Source organism: Jaculus jaculus, chromosome 3, assembly GCF_020740685.1.
Source record: "Jaculus jaculus isolate mJacJac1 chromosome 3, mJacJac1.mat.Y.cur, whole genome shotgun sequence".
Classification (NCBI taxonomy): Eukaryota; Metazoa; Chordata; class Mammalia; order Rodentia; family Dipodidae; genus Jaculus; species Jaculus jaculus.
Window position 1 is genome coordinate 31000175 of NC_059104.1, and position 20909 is coordinate 31021083.

The window sequence follows — 20909 nt, forward strand, 5'->3', positions numbered from 1 at the left end:
TCCCACGTGCTGATATTAAAGGTGTGCACCACCACACCCGGCTTTGTCTGCTTATTTCTTTAAGACAGTTTTGCTATGTAGTGATGGCTGGTTTGTACTTATCATAGTCCAGGCTAACATCCAACTTAGATCAATGCTACTTCAGACTTACGAGTGCTGGGATCATATTGTAAGTATGTGTGGTCTCATTCAACAGTGATTACTCTTTTATTGATCCAGGAAAGTTTAGGACTGTTGCAGTCAGCTTTACATTGCTGGACCTGCAGACCAGACAGTTTATGGGAAGAAGAAGGGATTTGTTGAACCTAACAGATCCAGGGGGAAATTCCACAATGGCAAAAGAGGCTGGCCCCCTTTCACAGGTCTGTGCAGAGTGAAATACCACCACCAGCACTATAAGCAAGCACACTCCAGGAACCTGAGGCAGAGTTCAAACACTGTACATATCTTGAGACTAGAATTCCAGATCTACCTCTACATGTACTTTAGGATCCACCCACAGAGACGTAAAGTTATAAGCATGAGTGAAACTCCTGAATCTATTTGGGGACATCCATTCAAATTACCACAATCTATCCCTGGCCCCCAATTGATTCATAACTATCTCACATTGTAAATTGTAGTTAGTCTAATGGCAGCGGTCCACATAGGTTTCACCAAGTTAATTCCAAGGTCCCAAATCTCATCCTGTAAAGTCAAAACAAGTTATAACTTTCAACATATAAAGGCACAGAGTAACATTTTAAACTGCTATGAGGTATAACAAGGAGAGACTAGACCAATACACACTTAATAACCATCAAACAAACAGCACATATCTGCAGTTCAAGTCTTATTATAACCAGGTACTGACAGTCTCTGGAATTCCCAATTCCTCTCTTCCAGCTGGTCTGAATAGCCAGGGATACTTCCATCTGAAGTCAACAATGCTCCTTGGTAGCCCTTGCACAGTCCTGGTATATCCAAAACATCTTTGGGTCTCCATGCAAACCACGTTTCCATCTCCCAATGTCTCTACTGGCCTATTATTGCTATGATACCCTTCTTATATATATGCTGTACCTCAGCAGCACCTCCTGAAACAATATGCTCTTCATGACCCTCTGTGCATTTGTTTATGCTTCCAAAACTAATACCAGGTGTGCAGGACAGAACCATGTTGTTAATTCAGGGAAAAAATAAAGGGTGACCTTGAAGAGGACGTTCCTTCCTTTCAAGAGTTAGCATTTCTGCCATTCAGTCTTTCCTCAGACATCTTTTCCTTTGTTCATTATAAAGTAGTTGGGCCATCTTCCTTCCACATGCTATTGTATTTGATAATAGCAGCTTCAGCAACCATTTGCAGTGTGGGTAATTTTAAACTTGCTTGAGTATTTTTCCAACTTTCAATCTTAAATTTCATAGTTCTATATCTTCAGCCAGGCACATCAGTCCATTAAAAATTTAACCTTGCTCAAACTCTCTGGGCATGGGCAGCAGAATGCAGCCACTTCTTACACAGAAGCTCTGTTACAACAAAGTTCTCTGTTTTTTCCTTCCCCTTAGAAAGTTCATAAGCAGAGCCTCCAAATACAATTCTCTCTGTACTTAGCATTTTCAAATTTTCACCAGAATAGTCCATAACACTTGGATTACCGCTCTGGAAGGTATCTTCACTTGCAAGTACCAAGTCCATGCCCATTCCTCCAAAACAATGGTTTCAAAAGACTAAAATCCACATGATCTGATTCATCCACAGCAACACCCTACTCCTGGTACCAGTTCTGTCACAGCCAGCTTTATGTTGCTAGGATGAACAGACCAGACACAGTTTATGAGAGGAAGAAGGCATTTATTGAAGCTTACATACAGATTCAGGGGATGTTCCATAATGGTAAAAGAAGCTGGTCCTCATTAACATGTCCACTCAGGGAGAAATAACCACCACTAGCCCCATAAGCAAGCACATTCCAAGAACCCCACTCAGAGCTCAAGCACTCTGCATATCTTGGGCTGGAATTCCAGATCTGCCCCCAAACACACCATAGGGCTAGACCCTAGAATCCACCCTCGGTGACATCAAGTTACAAGCTTGTATGAAACTACTAAATCTATTGACAGACATACAGTCAAAGCACCACAAGGGCCTTTTGTACCAAGTATCTTAGTTGAGTTACATGTGATGGTAGTGTGATATAGAATACTACTTGAAGCTGGGCATGGTGGCACATGCCTTTAATCCCAGCACTCGGGAGGCAGAGTTAGGAGGATTACCATGAGTTTGAGGCCAGCTGGGGACTACAGAGTGAGTTCCAGGTTAGCCTGCACTAGTGTTAAGATCCTGCCTTGAAAAAAAATAAGAAAAGAGTACTAAATAGAATACTGTTTAACATATATTAGTTATTTTTATTCCTAACTTCAGATTCCAGTGGAATCATGAGAGAGCCTTTTTTGCCTGAAGTTTTTCTTTAGTATGATTTTTTCCCACTATGTTCAAAAGTGTTTAGAGTATGATCCAAGTGATCCATTGTATATGTACATGATACATGTAATATAAGATGTATAGATGTGTTTATGTACAAGTGCCTTAATTGTATAGATGCTGTACAGGAGACTAAGGATTAAAAATTTGAGGAAGGAAGGTAGAGAGAGGGAGGGGAGGGAGCCTTTAATCCCATCGCTTGGGAGGTAGAGGTAGGAGAATCAAAACTTGAGTTTGAGACCAATTTAGGACTACAAAGTGAATTCTAGGTCAACCTGGGCTAGAGAGACCCTTTGTTGAAAAAGAAAACCAGAAAATAATTGAAAGGAAGCTGGAGACATCTCTCTTCATCTTCAGCGGTTAAAAGGTGCTGGCTTGCTAAACCCATATTTGATTCCCCAGTACCAGTGTAAAGCCAGATGCACAGAGTGGCACGTATGTCTGGAGTTTGTTTGGAGCACAAGAGGCCCTGGCACTGCCATACTTTCCCTTCATTCTCTCACTAATAAACATTTTTGAAAAAAACAAATTGAGAGAGAGCTGGCAAGATGGCTTGGCACTTAAAGGTGCTTGCTTGCAAAGCCTGACCTTGAGGTTTCGGTTCCCTCCCTAGCACCCATGTACAGCAGATATTCAATGTGGTGTGTGCATCTGGAGTTTGTTTGTAATGGCAAGAAGCCCTGGCACACCCATATTCTTTCCCTCGCTCTTAAATAATAATAAGTTTTAAGAAATTAAGAGAACTGTTTTCTTTTAAAAACATTTAAAAGAATTGAATAAGGTCAGGGTTTTTTTTTTCTGTTAGTTTATATTGTAATGCTGATATATAACCATTGTATTGAAAGTTTGTTTCCTGTATTAAGGACTAGTTACATAACAGTGGTCATATGTGTTTTTAGAAGTCGTGATGAGAGAAAAAAAGATGATCGTTCTCGCAAAAGAGATTATGATCGAAACCCTCCTCGAAGAGACTCCTACAGAGACCGGTACAATAGAAGAAGAGGACGAAGTCGCAGTTACAGCAGGAGTCGAAGCCGAAGTTGGAGTAAAGAGAGGCTTCGTGACAGGGATAGAGATAGAAGCAGGACTAGAAGCAGAAGCAGAACACGAAGCAGAGGTAAATAATCTGTGTATACATATTTTGGTTAGTCTTATTTACTATGAAAATCTTCCATTTTTAAGGGATTTTTAGAATTGTTTAACATTTTTCCAGTGCTGTCTTCATTTTTTTTTCTATTATGATATATAATCTGTGGTCCAAATGAATATTTTTAAATTTCTTTTAAAAAGTGATAATCCATGTGAGTAAAACTGACCAGTAATTATCAATATATACTTAACAAGATAACTAAAATCAAAAAGACTTTTCATTATTAGTGAAGATACAGATTAAAGTGGCTCTTTGGAAAACATTTTGGCAATATCTTAAATGTTAAGCCTACCAAATGATCATTCCATTTATACTTAACTAAAAGAAATAAAAATATATGTTCAAATCCAGATTGGTACACAAATGGGTATGACAGCTTTGTTTGTAATAGGTCCAAACTAGAAACAACCCATGTGTGAACAAATATGTTGTGGTCTCTGCATACACATAAGTTGCAAAAAAAGGAAAGAATTGATACATGCAACAAAATGAATGAATCTGAAAATAATATTTTGAGTAAAAGTAACCAGGGGCAGCTGGGCATGGTAACACATGACTTTAATCTCAGCACTCGGGAGGAAGAGGTAGGATGGATATGAGTTTGAGGCCACCCTGAGAATACATAGTGAATTCTAGGTCAGCCTGAGCTAGAGTGAGTTTCTGCCTTGAAAAACAAAAAACAAAACAAGTAACCAGGGGAAAGTACACATACGTAAACCAGTCAGAGGCTGGCTGTGATGAGAGTAAAGGAAGGATGATTATAGATGGCAAAAATACTTTTAGGCCAGGTGTGGTAGCCCACACCTTTAATCCTAGCGCGTGGGAGGTCGAGGTAGGATCCCTGAGTTTGAGAACATCTTGAGACAAAAAAGAAAAGATATTTAAGGGAGTGATAAGTATGCTTATGATTTTTATTGGTTTCATGGGTATATAAGTCACAAGTCACAGCTTATTACCTTGCATAATTAATTCAGATTTTGTGGATCAAAACTGTATGTTTAAAAATTTATTTGAGGCTGGCTTGGTGGCACATGCCTTTAATCCCAGCACTTGGGAGGCAGAGATAGGAGGATTGCCATAAGTTTGAGGCCAGCCTGGGCCAGAGTAAAACCCTCCCTTAAAAAAAACCCTAAATATATATGTATATTTGATGTATTTGTAAGAGCTTATCTGTTTTAATATGTATAATTTCTCTTACAGAATATATTAATGAAAGGGTGTTATTTACAATTAAACAACATCTTTGTTTGACTAAGACAAATTTACTCAAAATTTTGCTACTTGATACTGTTAAGGCCTTTGTGTAAGCCATATACTCAGTATTCTTACAGTATTCCCTCCACTGTGGTCTTAATGAGTTACTCCTTGAATAAGTTATTTCCTTGTTGCTGGGACAGGATATCCGTTCTATGTTGCTATCAGCGTCTCATTGCTAGACAAAACAGCCACCCAGACACAGCTTATGGGAGGAAAGAATTTATTTCAGGCTTACAAGATCCAGGGGAAACGCCATCACTGGCAAAAGGAGCTGGCTCACTTGCATAGATCAAAGCAGAGACACCATCAACAACCAGCATCACCAGCAAGCAGAACGGCCAGAGCTCAGCTGCTTTGAACACATCTAGTAGGGCTTTATTGAAGACTTGCCCTAAACACCCCTTAGGGCTGCACCCCAAGATCTACCCCTAGAGACACACTCCTCTTGCAGGGATCTGCCTGCTAGGGTCTTAAGTTGCAAGCTCAATTTTAATAAAACACCTGAGTGTCTGGGGCCATACATTCAACTTTTCACATTCAAACTACCACAATCTACCAGAGCATCTTAGGGAAGGAGAGAGTTTATTTTGGCTTACAGTTCCAGCTGATAGAGTCCATCATGGTGGGGAAGTCCTGGTGGGTCTGAGTAGGAAGCCAGTGTCACATTGTCAGATCAGCAGAGTAGACTGCAATGAATGCTGGTGTTCCTCCAGTTCTCTCCTTGTCTATGGGCCACTAATCCAGGCCATAAAGTGGTGGTTCTTTCTTTTGTTAACCTAGTCAGGATAATCACTCACAGGTATGTCCAGATGACAGCCTCAGGGAAATGACAAAGGTGATTCTAGGTCCTGTTAAGTTGACACTATAAACCATCGCAGGTCTCTGTGCCCCAAAGCTTTACCTAAGTAACCTTAATATCTTTTCTGTTTCCTTGTAACTCGGTTTGTTTTTTGTTGTTTAATATGAACTTCTTTCTCCCTCTTCATTCATCCATTCTTACTCTAATAGTGTTCATTAAAAATAGTATCTTTGGACAGATGTCATACTTTTGTTTTGTGAACTGCAAATCTGCATGCTTAGTTTGTAATGAAGAAAATAAAAAAAATCTGCAAATCTGCATGCTTAGTTTGTAATGAAGAAAATAAAAAAATCTTCATTGTAAAAACAAAGTTCCATAAAAAACTAAGTGTGTGTAGCTTTATATATAGCTTTAGAGTTTAGGAAATAGCTTATCTTGGAAAGTATTTATTGAGTAGCTTTGTTTTTTAATTAATTAATGTTTTATTGACAACGTCCATGATTGTAAACTATCCCATGGTAATGCCCTCCTTCCCCCACCTTTTTTTGAAGCTCCATTCTCCATCATATCCCTTCCCCCTCTCAATCAGTCTCTATTTATTTATTTATTTGTTTATTTCTTACTTATATATTTGAGAGAGAGTGAGGAAGAGAGAATGGGTGCACTGGGGCCTACAGCCACTGCAAAGGAATTCCAGATGCATATGCCACCTTGTGCATCTGGCTTATGTGGGTATTGGGGAATAAAACCTGGATTCCTATGCTTTACTGGCACATGCCTTAACTGCTAAGCCATCTGTCCAGCCCTGAAATAACTTTATTCACCTTCATATTAGTCTCTTATTTTGATGTCATGATCTTTTCCTCCTATTATGATGGTCTTTTGTAAGTAGTGTCAGGCACTGTGAGGTCATGGATATCCATGCCATTTTGTGACTGGAGGAGCATGTTGTAAGGAGTCTTACCCTTCCTTTGGCTCTTACATTCTCTCTGCCACCTTTTCCGCAATGGACCCTGAGCCTTGGATAAAGATACTGCAGTGCTGAGCATTCCTCTGTCACTTCTTCTCAGCACCATGATGCCTTCTGAGTCATACCAAGGTCACTCACTTCCATCTGAAAAGATTCTTTACCAAAAGTGAGATTAGCATTAATATGGAGATGAACATTAATAGAGGTGCTTACTGGGCAGTTTGATGAGCATTTATCCAGACAGCAGCAGACGTTAACACCCCTAGGACTCATGACTACCCCTGTTTTAGGTTTTCAGTATCAGGGATGTATTCCCTCCCATGGAGCAGGCCTCTAGTCCAAATATAGGGCAGTTGGTTTCCACCATGACAGACGTGCTGCTATTGCACCCTTTGGCTCATTTGGCCTCGCTGGCCAAATATAAGGCTTGCAGTGTCCACTGTTGAGCATCTTCAATGGTGATTTCTCTCTCTCCCATTGAACTGCTTGCAGAATGGCTTCTTCTAGCTTTCTGTCAGCTGGTCTACATGGAGGAGGTTATCAGCTCAGTTCCAGCAGGATTTCTTGCATCCCAAGTATGTGGAGTCTTCAGCAATAGGGTCTTACCATCGATTCCTGGTGGGAAACCAAGGGCTTCAGCAGTGGCCTGTAATGTTTTGGGGGCATGGGGGACCTCCCTGGCCTACAATTCACTGGAAGGTATCCGATCCCCGGCACTGAAAATTTTCTAGTAACAATCTATGGCTCCTGAGTGTTACAGTGTCCAATATAGTAGGTTTCCATACGATTTATTTTTATCCTTTTAGATTTTGACTAGCCCTCCCTCCACCTTTCCTTTATTCAGTCTCTTCTACTTACATATGTACAATATCATCCTATTAAGTACCCCCTCCCTTCCTTTCTCTTCCCTTTATATCTTTTGTGGTTTACTGGCCTTTGTTGCTACTGAGTTTTCTTCCTTTGAGTAGTTTTTTTAAAAAAAATATTTATTTGAGGGGGAGGGAAAAAGAAGTAGATAGAAAGAAGGGGCCTCTAGCCATTGCATACAAATTCCAGACACATGTGCTACCATGTATATCTGGCTTATGTGGGGACTGGGTTATTGAACCTGGGTCCTTAGGCTTTGCAGGGAAGCTTCTAAACTCCTAAGCTATCTCTCCAGCCTCCCTCCCCCCCATCTAGTAGCTTTTAATAGAAGGGTACAATTATGTAAAATTTGAACTGTTTTAAATGCTCAGCAAAATCAACTCTTTTTTAGATCTGGTACTTTTTTCAGTAGAGTATAGTTTTATAAGTTATTTCTTTTCTTTTGCAGAAAGGGATCTAGTCAAACCTAAATATGACCTGGATAGAACAGATCCATTAGAAAATAATTATACTCCCGTCTCCTCGGTACCTAATATTTCATCTGGCCACTATCCTGTACCTACTTTGAGTAGCACCATTACCGTAATTGCTCCTACTCATCATGGGAATAACACTACTGAAAGTTGGTCAGAATTTCATGAAGACCAGGTGGATCACAACTCTTATGTAAGGCCACCAATGCCAAAGAAACGATGTAGAGATTATGATGGTAAGTCTTTCAACTGTTTCATGCTGTATTGAAGTCATGTTCCTAGTTGCCTAAACTTTGTTCATTTAGACTGGACAACTATCAGAAAGACCTCTGATGATAGAACTGAGATACTACTGTGCTCATTAATTTAAAAACTATTTCCATGTGTTAATATATTATTGAAGTTTATCAAATAAAAGTAAATACCTACTGAATTCTTTTTTAGGAAGTCTGTTACCAAAGCAGTTTAATAAAGTCATTCTTTAGTAACCAGTGATTACTGGAATATAAGTAGGACCATAGGACCTATAAACTACCCATGTAGTATTTTTATATGAGAACCAGAGTCTAAGAATTTACTATAAAAGGTTTACAAATAATACTAAAATTACAGTTGCAGCATATCTTGTAGTTTTAAATAAGATTTAATAAAAGGATATATATGCCAGAAGTTGTATGTAAATGTTTGGATCATCTTTCTTGCAGGGTATGCTTATTTTAACATTCATGAGGATATATTTTAGATATATTGCCAGTTATTTACATTACTAGTAAGAAGATGGCTCTTGTGAAATTGAAAATTATGTTTTGCTCAATACTGAAAAACCCTTTTAAATATTTCTTGTAAACTCAGATAATTTATATTTTCAGTGCTTTACACATTTCTTTCTAATAATTTTTTCCTCACAGAAAAGGGTTTTTGTATGAGAGGAGATATGTGCCCCTTTGATCATGGGAGTGACCCAGTAGTTGTAGAAGATGTGAATCTTCCTGGTATGCTGCCTTTCCCAGCACAGCCTCCTGTTGTTGAAGGACCACCTCCTCCTGGACTGCCCCCTCCACCACCAATTCTCACACCCCCACCTGTGAACCTCAGACCCCCAGTGCCACCTCCAGGTCCCTTGCCACCCAGTCTCCCACCTGTCACAGGTCAGTGGATACCTTTCTTGTATTTGTTATTTGTCTATATATAGTACTTCTTTTAAATGAAGTTAGTATAGTAGTTTGATGCTTGCTTCTTTAAAATGTTTCTAAATGAAGTCCATAAATGCCTGAGAGAATCCAAGTATACTTCATTTGGATTATACTCACTTGTTGTAGCCTTTAACAAACCTGTTTCTTTGGTTTAGAAAGGCCTATGCATCATATATGTCATGGTAGTACTCCAGTTATCTATTATCCTTGTCAAGTAAGAGTTGTTTTTCAGAGCATCTTGCCAGTAAAACAGTTGATGAATCATTCTTTAGAAATCAGTGATTACTGGAATATAAGTGGGACCTGTGAAGTAAATACTACTCATGTAAGCTTGAGGCAAACCTGTTTTGTAATAGATTGAAAAGAATATTAATCACAAAAAGCTAACCTATAAGAACTTACTGCTCATAGAAAATATTCTAGCGTTATAAATGATGATACTGTGTTTGGATGTATAATAATTTATTTTATTTGTTTGCTTTCAGATGATATTTCTTATTCTTTGATTTTGACAGGACCACCTCCTCCACTTCCTCCTTTGCAGCCATCTGGCATGGATGCTCCCCCAAACTCTGCAACCAGTTCTGTTCCTACTGTAGTAACGACTGGCATTCATCATCAGCCTCCCCCGGCTCCACCCTCTCTTTTTACAGCAGGTGCAGTTTTGGCCCCCTCTATATTAATAATGTAATATAGTTGTAAAACAGCTTCAGAAGAGGTATTAAAAATGTGTAGACAGGAGTAACTTGCTCTGTCAGGACCATTGTTTTCATTAAAATTAAACAATACAGTGTGGGCTTGATTAATATTAAATCACTCAGTTAGGCTATATCCTTAACCTTTTTAATAAAACTGCTCTAGGATGTATAAAACACTTTAGATACTATTAGTACTATTTTATGTGTTTTACCTTTTTTAATATCAATTTTAAGAATTACCAAGTAGAGTTTTATAATTGTTTTTTAATTGCAGTTTTTGTATTACCAGATACATACGATACAGATGGCTACAATCCTGAAGCCCCAAGCATAACAAACACTTCCAGACCTATGTACAGACACAGAGTGCATGCACAGAGGCCTAATTTGATAGGACTAACATCAGGAGATATGGATTTGCCACCCAGAGGTACTATAGTTATTCTTTTCTTATTTTTATGATGTGTCAAGTTTGGGGAGATAGCTTAATGGTAGACTGTTTACTTACCATGCACATAGGTAATATGTACTTCATATTTACCACATTTCTCAGAAGTTTGTTATTAGAGAAGTAACTTCTTGTATTTTGCTCCATTTGCACTCCCTCCTTCCTTTTTCTTTCTTTTCTCTTCCTTTCTAACCCCCTTCCAATTCCTTCCTTTTCTTGCTTTTACTGGCAAATATGCCACTGCCATATAACATTTCTATTTCACTGCCAGTCTCATTGATAGTTGTGATTAAGAGAAGAGAGGTCCATCCCCTTACTTAGAAATCTTACCATGTAGCTGTTGGAGTTTTGGCAGTTTTATCACTGCATTGTATAGGTACAACTTATATGATACATTTCAATTAAGATAAATGTCTGTCATACATAGAAATTTGAATGCCTTTTCTCATAGAATCCCTATCCTACATAATAATAATTATTTTTAATATTTTATTTTTACTAATTTGCAAGGAGAGAGAGATAAGGGAGACAGAGAAAGAATATGAATATGGGTATGCCGGAGTTCTTTGCCCCTGAACAAATTCCAAATGCACACACCACTTTGTGCATCTGGTTTTAAGTGGGTACTTGGGAATCAAACCCAAGCCATCAGGATTTTAAGCAAGTTCCTTTAACCACTCACTGAGTCATCTCTCCAGCCCTTTAATGATTGTTTTAATACTGTTCTTGAGCTATATCATATGCAATTATGAGCTAGTTTAGGAATGCATTCTATATTAATAACTTTGTTCTTAATATATATCAAACAGCTAATTTAGTAATTCATTTAAGTTGAGGCTTATTTTACTTCTATTTCTATATCTTTTTCCCCCCTCATTTATATTCTCATTTACACCATTTTAGATTTCAAATTTTCTGGTTTAGATTGTGACAGACACATAAAATGTTCATTTTGTATAGTTATTACATATTATGTGAAGGTTTACTTTTATGCTTAATACTTTAAATCTGCTGGGCAAGGTGGTGCACGCCTTAAATCCCAGCGCTTGGGAAGCAGAGGGTAGGAGGATTGCCGTGAGTTTGAGGCCACCCTGAGAAACCCTACCTTGGAAAAAACAAACAAACAAAAACCCCAAAAAACTTTTAAATCTTTGTGTGTGTGCGTGTGTTTTTGTTTTTGAAGGTAGGGTCTTGCTCTAGCCCAGGCTGACCTGGAATTCACTGTGTATAGTCTCAGGCTGGCTTCAGACTCACAGTGGTCCCCCTGACTTGGATCTAGACAGGAGGAAAGGTGAAGTATTTTTAAGTCAAGAAAAGCAGTGCTGGGACTGGAGAGATGGCTTAGTGGTTAAACGCTTGCCTGTGAAGCCTGAGGACCCTGGTTCGAGGCTCGGTTCCCCAGGTCCCATGTTAGCCAGATGCGCAAGGGGGCGCACGCATCTGGAGTTTGTTTGCAGAGGCTGGAAGCCCTGGTGCGCCCATTCTCTCTCTCTCCCTCTATCTGTCTTTCTCTCTGTGTCTGTCGCTCTCAAATAAATAAATAAATAATTTAAAAAAAAGCAGTGCTGGTAATTTTATTTAGGAAAACAACATTGAAAGGCTATTGTAGGGATACAGTACATGAAACTATGAGATGTATTTATTGATTGCATATCAAATAAAACTTCCTTCTTTATCTTTAATAACTTTCTAGTAAATATTAATGAGAGAATAAGGATGCAGTGATATATAGTGTATTGAAATGAAAAGGATATTGAATGTGTCAGAGATTCTTCAAAAGGGCCGGTGAAGCAGGCTGGGGAGACAGGAGAGAGACTTAAAGTGTTGCTGTATAACTGGTTACATAAATGCCTTACCAGCCGCAAGCACTATAGCTTGTACTAGGAACTCCCCATACTGCAGTATGTTTCCACTGAGCCGCTTGAATTAGGGGCAAAGATAAAGTACATGACCACAGAATAATACTCTTTTGAAACTCAACTTTTTTCTGTATCATAGGAGGTAGTGAGAGTTATGAGGCCAGTTAAGGCATTTGAAAAATAGAGGTGATAGAACTTATCTAGAGTAATAAGAGTAGGAAGTGTAAAGTTTAAGAGAAAATGACAACACAGTTTACTGAAGGTGTGTGTCTTGGAAGGTGACTGTTGGAAAGGCTGGCATCAGACATCAATTTCTCCTTGGGTGATCAGCAAATGGTAATATTGGCTGGAAAAAAGTCAGAGTGGAAAGGAAATAAAAATAAATTAATTTTTTAATTGTTTGTTACACCCCAAAGTCATCAAATTCGAAGCATATAGGAGGAGATAAGATTTGGGATCTGAAGTCTATGAATGACAGCTGACTAGAAAATACAGATTTTTGGAATCTGGAACATATAGAACATGTTTATTCCTTGTACCCCACCACATTGTAAGCATCATATTTCCAAGAATCACTGGGAAAGATAAAGTTATGACAGTAGACAAAAGAAAGCTGCTTTGCTTTCTATTAGCCACACATTTAATCCCAGTACCTAGGAGGCAGAGGTAGGAGGATCACTGAGTTTGAGGTCAGCCTGGGCTAGACTGAGACCCTACCTTGAATAACCCCTCCCCCAGTAAAGAAGACCATCTTGGGGAGATTACGGAGTGAGGCGAAGAAGCCAGGTGAGGGGTAAGCACAGAGCTTACTGAGACCTTTAAGCCACATAGCCACAGACAGAAGAGCAGGGTCAGAGGTGGTAGGAAATCCAGAGAAGATACACCTATGAAGGAGGTAATGAATGGAATTGACAGCAATTCTCTGAGGTCAAATTAAGTATTTAGAAGTCAACAGGGCGTGGTGGCGCACGTCTTTAATACCAGTACTCGGGAGGCAAAGGTAGGAGAATCGCTGTGAGTTTGAGGCCACCCTGAGAATACAGAGTGAATTTCAGGTCAGCCCAGGCTAGAGTGAGACCGAGACCCTACCTTGGGGGGAGAAGGGGGATGAGAAGTCTTCATAGGCAGAAGCAAGTCCAGTTAAGATAATAGACTGCATGAAAAGTAAGGCAAGGTTGTACCAAAGCTGCTTTAGGAGAATATATGTAAAATATTGGAAGTAACAACAGATTTTCATAACTATTTAGCACTGCATTTCAGTCTTGACTATTTCTACTTGTTTTTCCTTGTATGTTCTTGTTTAAACAGTTTACTTTATTTACAGCTTACCATTTGTCACTATTGTTGTTTTACTTGAGCATATAGATTATACGTTTGATTTTAAAACTATGAATTTAAAACCTCCATGTGATTTACTTGTATATTTATGTTTGGTTTGTTATGAGAGTGATGACAAACTGGAATAGTGATATCGATCTAACTTTAAAGAAGCAGTTTACAGAATTAATTTTAATTTGTTATGTGAGCATTATTGAGTCTTCTTAGCATTAAGTATAAAATGAACTATATTAGAAATAAAACTTCCCTTAGATTACTGTATTTAAATATATATTTATATATGTATATTTGTAAAAAGCCTAAGCTTTTTCAATATGAATTGAAAGAAGTAGCTATGATAAACACAAAATGCTGATATATATACTTTTTATTTTGTCTTAACACAGAAAAGCCTCCCAATAAAAGTAGTATGAGAATAGTAGTGGATTCAGAATCGAGGAAAAGAACCATTGGGTCTGGGGAACCTGGAGTTCCTACAAAGAAGACTTGGTTTGATAAGTAAGCTGGTGGGGAAAATTGAAGAATTTCATTGTGCTTGATTTTTGAGATTATTGCTGTATTACTGTGACTAAAGTATTTTCTTTCAAAGTAGTCCTCAAACATGTACATTATTTTAAAACTTTGTAGGGCCTACAAAGACATTTCCTTAGAATAGTGATATGGTAGTTGAGAAAACATTTTTTCCTCTTTCTATTTCTGTCTCCTCTAAAAGAACCCACCCAGTACTGAGGTGTTAGACATGTCAGTGGGTACAAGCTGTGGGTGGGATAGTCATAATCCCGGCCTCATGATGTGGGAGATCCAGGAAGAGACTTGAGCATGTAGGCAACTGTAGAAGCTGCAGAGGGCTTTTGGCAGGGGGAGGGAGGTTAGAGATGACAGAGGTGCTGAGGGATGGGAATAATATTACTGGGGAAGGTTTGGTGATGCCTTTATAAATTTTTACATATGAAGTGAGAGTAAGACCACTATTTTAATAACTTTAATTTTAAAGTAGATAGTTTCTATTTTTAGTTTTGTGATTAAATGTGGAACTAAAAAATAAATCTGGGATTTAAGGCAAAAGTCTAGCTCTCTGGGCTAGTTTTGTCCGTTTTTCAAGTGTCAAATGTATGGTATATTTTCACAGTCATTTATTATAAGCTAGAAAGAGGTTGAGGTGTGGTCACCTTTGCAATCAAAAGTTAAAAATTTTTTTTAAGCATAGAGAGATTTTATTAGATTAAAAGAAAGAGAGATTATGAAGAGCTCCTGCCTGTGAGAAGGTAGGAGGGGTTAAAGCCCATCTAAAGACTCAAATTTGGGTCATTTATAGGTTCTGAATGGGGGTTCAGCTAATCAGTCACAGTGTCAGGTTTGGGTTTAAGTTTTTAAAAAATCTTTTTTTTTTTTTAACAGTTTATTTATTTGGGAGAGCTAGAAAGAAGCTGATAGAGATGATTGGTATGCCAGGGCCTTCAGGTACTGCTGATAAACTCAAGATGCATGTGCCACTTTGTGCATCTGGCCTGCATGGGTCCTGAGGAATTGAAACTGGGTCCTTGTACTTTGCAGGCAAGCGCGCCTTAACCACTAAGCCATCTCTCCAGTTCCCTAAAAGTAAAATTCTTAGTTAATCAAAGTTTTCTAGTAGAACACATTTTAGTAAGCCTGCCTGCAGAAATGAACCAAAAATTACAGTACCATTTGACTGAGGATAGTAGTACCTTTCCAGTTTAAAACACTAAATGCCAGCAGGTCAGAAGTGGGGCAGTGGTGTGGATGTAATAGCACATCCTCCTCAGTTGGTCTCCCTGAAAGATCCCACATGCTAGCTTGGCATCTTCATTGTAAGAAAGCACATTTCCTGTAATGATCCGTACTTCTAGTTTTGGGGAATTCTGTAATAAGAGTTTTTTGGGGTTTTTTTTTTTTTTTTTTCCCAAGGTAGGGTCTCACTCTAGCCCAGGCTGACCTGAAATTCACTATGGAGTCTCAAGGTGGAAATTCTGTAATTAGGGACACTAATTTTACGTGTAATACTTGGTTGGGTGTTAGGAATTATAAATGTATTGATCAATTTGATTTCTATTTACAGATCAAATTTTAATAGGACAAACAGCCCAGGTTTCCAGAAGAAGGTTCAGTTTGGAAATGAAAATACCAAACTTGAACTTAGAAAAGTTCCTCCAGAATTAAATAATATCAGTAAACTTAATGAACATTTTAGTCGATTTGGAACATTGGTTAACTTACAGGTAAGAGCCATGAAATCTGTTGTCATTAGTATTTAGCTATTTATGAGAATTTAACTTAGTAAGACAAATTTTATGAAGAATAGTGGTAAATTTAATAGTATTTTATGGCTGGGAAGTTGGATATTGTAGTAGCATATTATCTACTCAATTATTACCTGAGACTAAGTAAGGAAAAGATCTCCCAGTTAGCTCCAGTTCTGGAACCTGAAATTTAAGATCATCAGGTGTTACTTTTGGTTTGGCCTCTGATGTTGGCATACTGGAGTCAGAGCAGTGGTAGGAAGAGATGACATCTCAGTCCAAGAAATCACACTGTTCAAGGATCAGGTTGACTTTATTCACAACTTTATCTTCGGAGAAGATCTATCAGAGAGCCAATAAAAAACAGCTTCCTCCTATTAATCTCCCATTGGGCCCCACATTTTTAATGTCATAAGTAGACATGAAGTGAAGCTACTTCACTCCACCTTTTTTCTTTCCCAATCCAAAAGTAGGAATGTATTTATTTTTTTAAAGGCGAAGAGTGAGTTTGGCCATGCCGGGGCCTCTTGCTGCTGTAAACAAACTTCAGACACAGCTCCTCTTTGTGTGTCTGGCTTTACATCAGTACTGGCAAATTGATTGTGGGCTATCAGGCTTTTGTAGCAAGTACCTTTAACTGCTGAACCATGTCCCCAGCCCCAAAAGCAGGACTTTTAATATTTAGTGTAAATTTTTTACCTAATAGAAGTCTTAAAATTACATTGGTATTTCAGTTTTTCAAGAAAACTTTAGATTTTTCTCTTGTATGGTAGGCTATATTTATCAGACATTGTAGGGGCTGAGTGACCATGAAAACTATAATTAAACATTTTCTTTTTTAAAGAATATTTTATTTATTGAGATAGAGAGACAGACAGAGAATGGGCATGTCAAGCCCTTTAGCTACTGCAAATGAACTCAAGATTCATGTGCCACCATGTGTATGATTTACTTGGGTACTGGGTAATTGAACCTGGGTTCTTAGGCTTCGCAAGCAAGTGCCTTTAGCACTAAGCTGTCTCTCTAGCCCTAATTAAAATTTTTCTTCAATACTTTTAAACAGCCTTAAAGATGACAGTATAATTTATAGTTGACTTATAATTTATATTAGACTTTGGCTTGGATGTTGGTTTTTACATTGGTACTGGCAAATTGAATGTGGGCTATCAGGCCTTGGAGCAAGTACCTTTAACTGCTGACCCATGTCCACAGCCCCAAAAGTAGGAATTTTGATCAAGGATATTTATTGTTGAAAGAAAAAACTATGAGCTTTTAAATAGTATTATTTAATTTACATTTTGTGGTAGGTTGCAAGTATTGAAATAGTATGTTGGGATTTTTTCCTTAGTTTGTACTTTTCAGCAAATCGTTACGTTTTTATGTCAGACATAAGTGAAATGTTAAGTATCTTGTCAATTTTTGGATGCATTCTTGCTTTTTAAAAGTGCTATTTTATAATTAATGGAGGGGGACAATGTGTGTTTGAGGGAGGGCAATAGAGAGGTATGAAGACTTTAAAGAAAATGTTTCTTTAGCATTTTCCTTATCCCCTACCTGTATAAAATTACATTATTGTTACAGTTTACCATGTGTTATTCTAGGTTCTTGTTACATAGTTCCATACATAAGCTCAGAAATACTCACAATGTGCCAATTACTCGAGTTATTTACTTAATCTTGAATATTTCTTAGTATCTCTCTTTTAAAAAATTATTTATTTATTTGTTGGAGAGAAAGAGATAGAATGTGAACTCCAGACACTTGTGCCCCCTTTTGCATCTGGCTTACATGGGTCCTGGGCAATCAAACCCGGGTCTTCAGCTTTGTAGGCCAATGCTGTAACTGCTAAGGCATTTCTCCAGTCCCTTTCTCTTTTTTATCTCTCTCTTTTTTTTTTTTAAATTTTTATTAGCATTTTCCATGATTATAAAAAAAAAAATCCCATGGTAACCCCCCCCCCCCACTTTTCCCTTTGAAATTCCATTCTCCATCATATTACTTCTTAATGGCAGTTCAGTTTGTTCTGTCACATCTATATCTAGACATTTAAAAAGTTCCCAGAATATTACTTTCCTCACATAATTAACTGCACTTATAAAATTAATTAAAAAGATGTTACAAAGCTGATTAACAGAGCTCTTATCTCCTTAATATTTGCATTTATGTAGGTGCCACTGACACTGAGAATTTCTGTTTATTATTCCTTTGGCTATGTCTGCATACCGCTGCATTATTTAAAGTATATATTAAAACACCCTTTGAGAGTCAGGTGTGGTGGCGCATGCCTTTAATCCCAGCATTTGGGAAGCAGAGCTAGCAGGATCACCATGAGTTACAACGCCACCCTGAGACTACGTAGTAAATTCCAGGTCAGCCTGGATTAGAGTAAAACCCTACCTTGAAAAGAACAAAAAAAACTCCACCCTTTCAGGAAACATTGGTGAAATTGATGTTGTGTAATTATTAAAATGCTACATAAAATCATTTTGTAACTACTGTTTATTGAGTATTTTTAATATACTCTATTCTATAGACTAGATTTGGTACTGTTATTGTTTCTACTTTCAGACTGTGCTATTCATCTCTGTTTTGTATTGCTGCATACTACTTGTACTTCATGTGTCACACTTGGGAAAACGATGCTGCTACTGACAGACTCCAGGAAGTTTGGAATGACAAGTCTTAGTAGAAGCATGAGTCCATAGAGTCCTTTTTCTCTGCTTCTGTTTTCTTAAAAGTTTTCTCATGCTCTTGAGACTATAGTAAAATTACAGATTTGGGATATTAGTATACATGAGGTTTTGTATAATTTTTAGTAAAAGAAATTTACTGCCTTTCCCTAGACTATATGGATTCTGACCATGTCACTTGTTGATATAAAGGAATTATATTTCATGGTTGTATTAAGATTGGAATTGTAAAAAGGAATTACTCTGAATGCCTAAGTATAACATTTGTGTAATGAGCATGCTATCTATATATGAAGAGGCTGTGTTCACATGAAGGTCAGATCTTGGTTGTTCTGGAATTGGCATAGGCTGTGATGATAATTTATACATAAGGAGGTACAAAGATAGGATCTTAACTTGAAAGCTCCAATATTTCATATCTTGAAGAACTTTACTGTACACAGCCTCATATTCTTTTGTAAATTCACTGTTACCAATATGTTAAATCTTAGGTTGCCTACAATGGTGATCCTGAAGGTGCCCTCATACAATTTGCAACATATGAAGAAGCAAAGAAAGCAATATCAAGTACAGAAGCAGTATTAAACAATCGCTTTATTAAGGTTTATTGGCACAGAGAAGGAAGTACCCAGCAGTTACAAACTACTTCTTCAAAGGTAAGAGAGAAATATTTGTGAAATTAAGTGCTTCTTAGAGAGATCCTGATGTAGAAGGCTTTTAAAATTTTTTTAAATTTAATTTTTATTTATTTGAGAGAGAAAGGCAGAGAGAGGGAGAGAAAGAATGGGCACGCCAGGGCCTCCAGTCACTGCAAACAAACTCTAGATGTGTGCCCCCCTCCCCCGTGCATCCAGCTTACGTGGGTCCTGGAGAATTGAACTGGGATCTTTTGGCTTTATAGGCAGACGCCTTTACCGCTAAGCCATCTCTCCAGCCCAGGCTTTTATTTTATTATTTATTTATTTATTTGAGGTAGGGTCTCACTGTAGCCCAGGATGACCTGGAACTTATTCTGTAGTTACAGTTATTCTACTGTTGCCTCCTTAGTACTGGAATTAAAGGCTTGCCCCACTACACCTTACCCCCCAGTTTTAAGAGCAAGCGTTTGAGTCAGGGTCTGTGTAGAATTGAGAAAGTTACTTCTTCAAACAATTTCCCATTAAATTGTAAGGTTAATCTTAGTTTAGAGAAATATAAAATGGGATGTGTAAGACATAGAGAACAGTCCTTGGCAAATAGTTATATATGCTCCTTAAATTCAGATTATGTGTTCATCTTAGAAATTCTTTTTACTTTCCCTCCCTTTTCACTTTTGTCCCTGAGTTGTGTTTGTTTGGAGAAGTGTTTTATAGCAGTTTGTTTCTTGGATGTTAAACAGAAAAAATAACGAAGGAATGATTTTACTCTTTTCCTTATATAATTTATTTCTTGCAAAGAAAAACACAACTGAAGAGAGTTGAATGATAGTTGTTTGATTATAGACTGCATTTTAAATTTTCTTTACAAAATTGTAAATGTTACTTTTCATGCTCCTGATCTAATCTTGTTGAGTGTTTTCCTTGCTCTGAGGTCATACAGCCATTAGTCCAGCAGCCCATTTTACCTGTTGTCAAGCAGTCAGTTAAAGAGCGGTTGGGTCCTGTCCCTTCAAGTACTGTTGAACCTGCAGAAGCGCAGAGTGCTACTTCAGACCTTCCTCAGGTAAGTGGAAGGCTTATCATTGTGCCTGTCAAATAATCACTTCTCAGTTAATTAGGTTTTTTTGCTGTCTTGAATTATAGCAAATGCAGGTTTTTACACAGAAATAAGACCTTCACCTATTTGGACCCTAGTGGTTAAGTTCATTGATTTTATTATAACATTTTCATTGTCTTAATGTTTCTTTAGTATTTGAAACTTAACTTGTTTTATCTGGTTAGTATTTATGAGAAAGATGTGTTTTACATTGTGGAGGAGATATATTTTAGCACAACAGTCCTGAAGAGTGAAGTTCAGTACATTAATTTTAATTTTGCTCTCACCTTCTTACGTAATTTGAATTCTTTTTTTCAAGATAATTGTGCAGTAGAATGAACTGGAAACTTGGGAAGAGAAGGCTTAAAACAGGTTAAGCATTCTCAACTTATGCTGTATTATTTCAAGTACTTGTGCATCTTGCTCAGATCCTTGTATTTTTTTTTATACATGGCTATAGGATTCTGTGCTCCACATGTCATTTCTTTCCCACTTGTTACTTGTTCCTATATGCTCAGCCTCTGAAATTTAGCTTTCGTTTTTCTCTAGTATTTGCTATATAAAATAGAGTTAGGATGTAGTATCTGGTTCAGCTAATAGATACCACCTTACTAATACAATATGCTGTTTCTGAAGAGTAAGGTACTGAGATTCAATAAGAAGATACAGGGTATAAATTGGTAAATTATTATTAAAAATTTTTTTTTTTTAATT

The 20909-nt window shown here is 37.6% G+C and overlaps 1 protein-coding gene across 5 annotated transcripts in view; it reads left to right on the top strand.

Annotated features, from left to right (window-relative positions):
- Nucleotides 1-20909, top strand: part of Rbm26 (RNA binding motif protein 26) — an 84880-nt gene that overhangs the window by 31347 nt on the left and 32624 nt on the right. For 3 of the 5 annotated variants that reach the window (XM_045145059.1, XM_045145057.1, XM_045145060.1), the window contains exons 5-13: nt 3361-3578; nt 7953-8213; nt 8886-9125; nt 9656-9826; nt 10158-10298; nt 13900-14011; nt 15591-15750; nt 18953-19117; nt 20031-20162. In XM_045145059.1, coding sequence (XP_045000994.1) covers nt 3361-3578; nt 7953-8213; nt 8886-9125; nt 9656-9826; nt 10158-10298; nt 13900-14011; nt 15591-15750; nt 18953-19117; nt 20031-20162 — 1600 coding nt within the window. The remainder of the gene's footprint in view (nt 1-3360; nt 3579-7952; nt 8214-8885; nt 9126-9655; nt 9827-10157; nt 10299-13899; nt 14012-15590; nt 15751-18952; nt 19118-20030; nt 20163-20909) is intronic. The other 2 variants (XM_045145058.1, XM_045145061.1) reach the window with 1 other exon arrangement.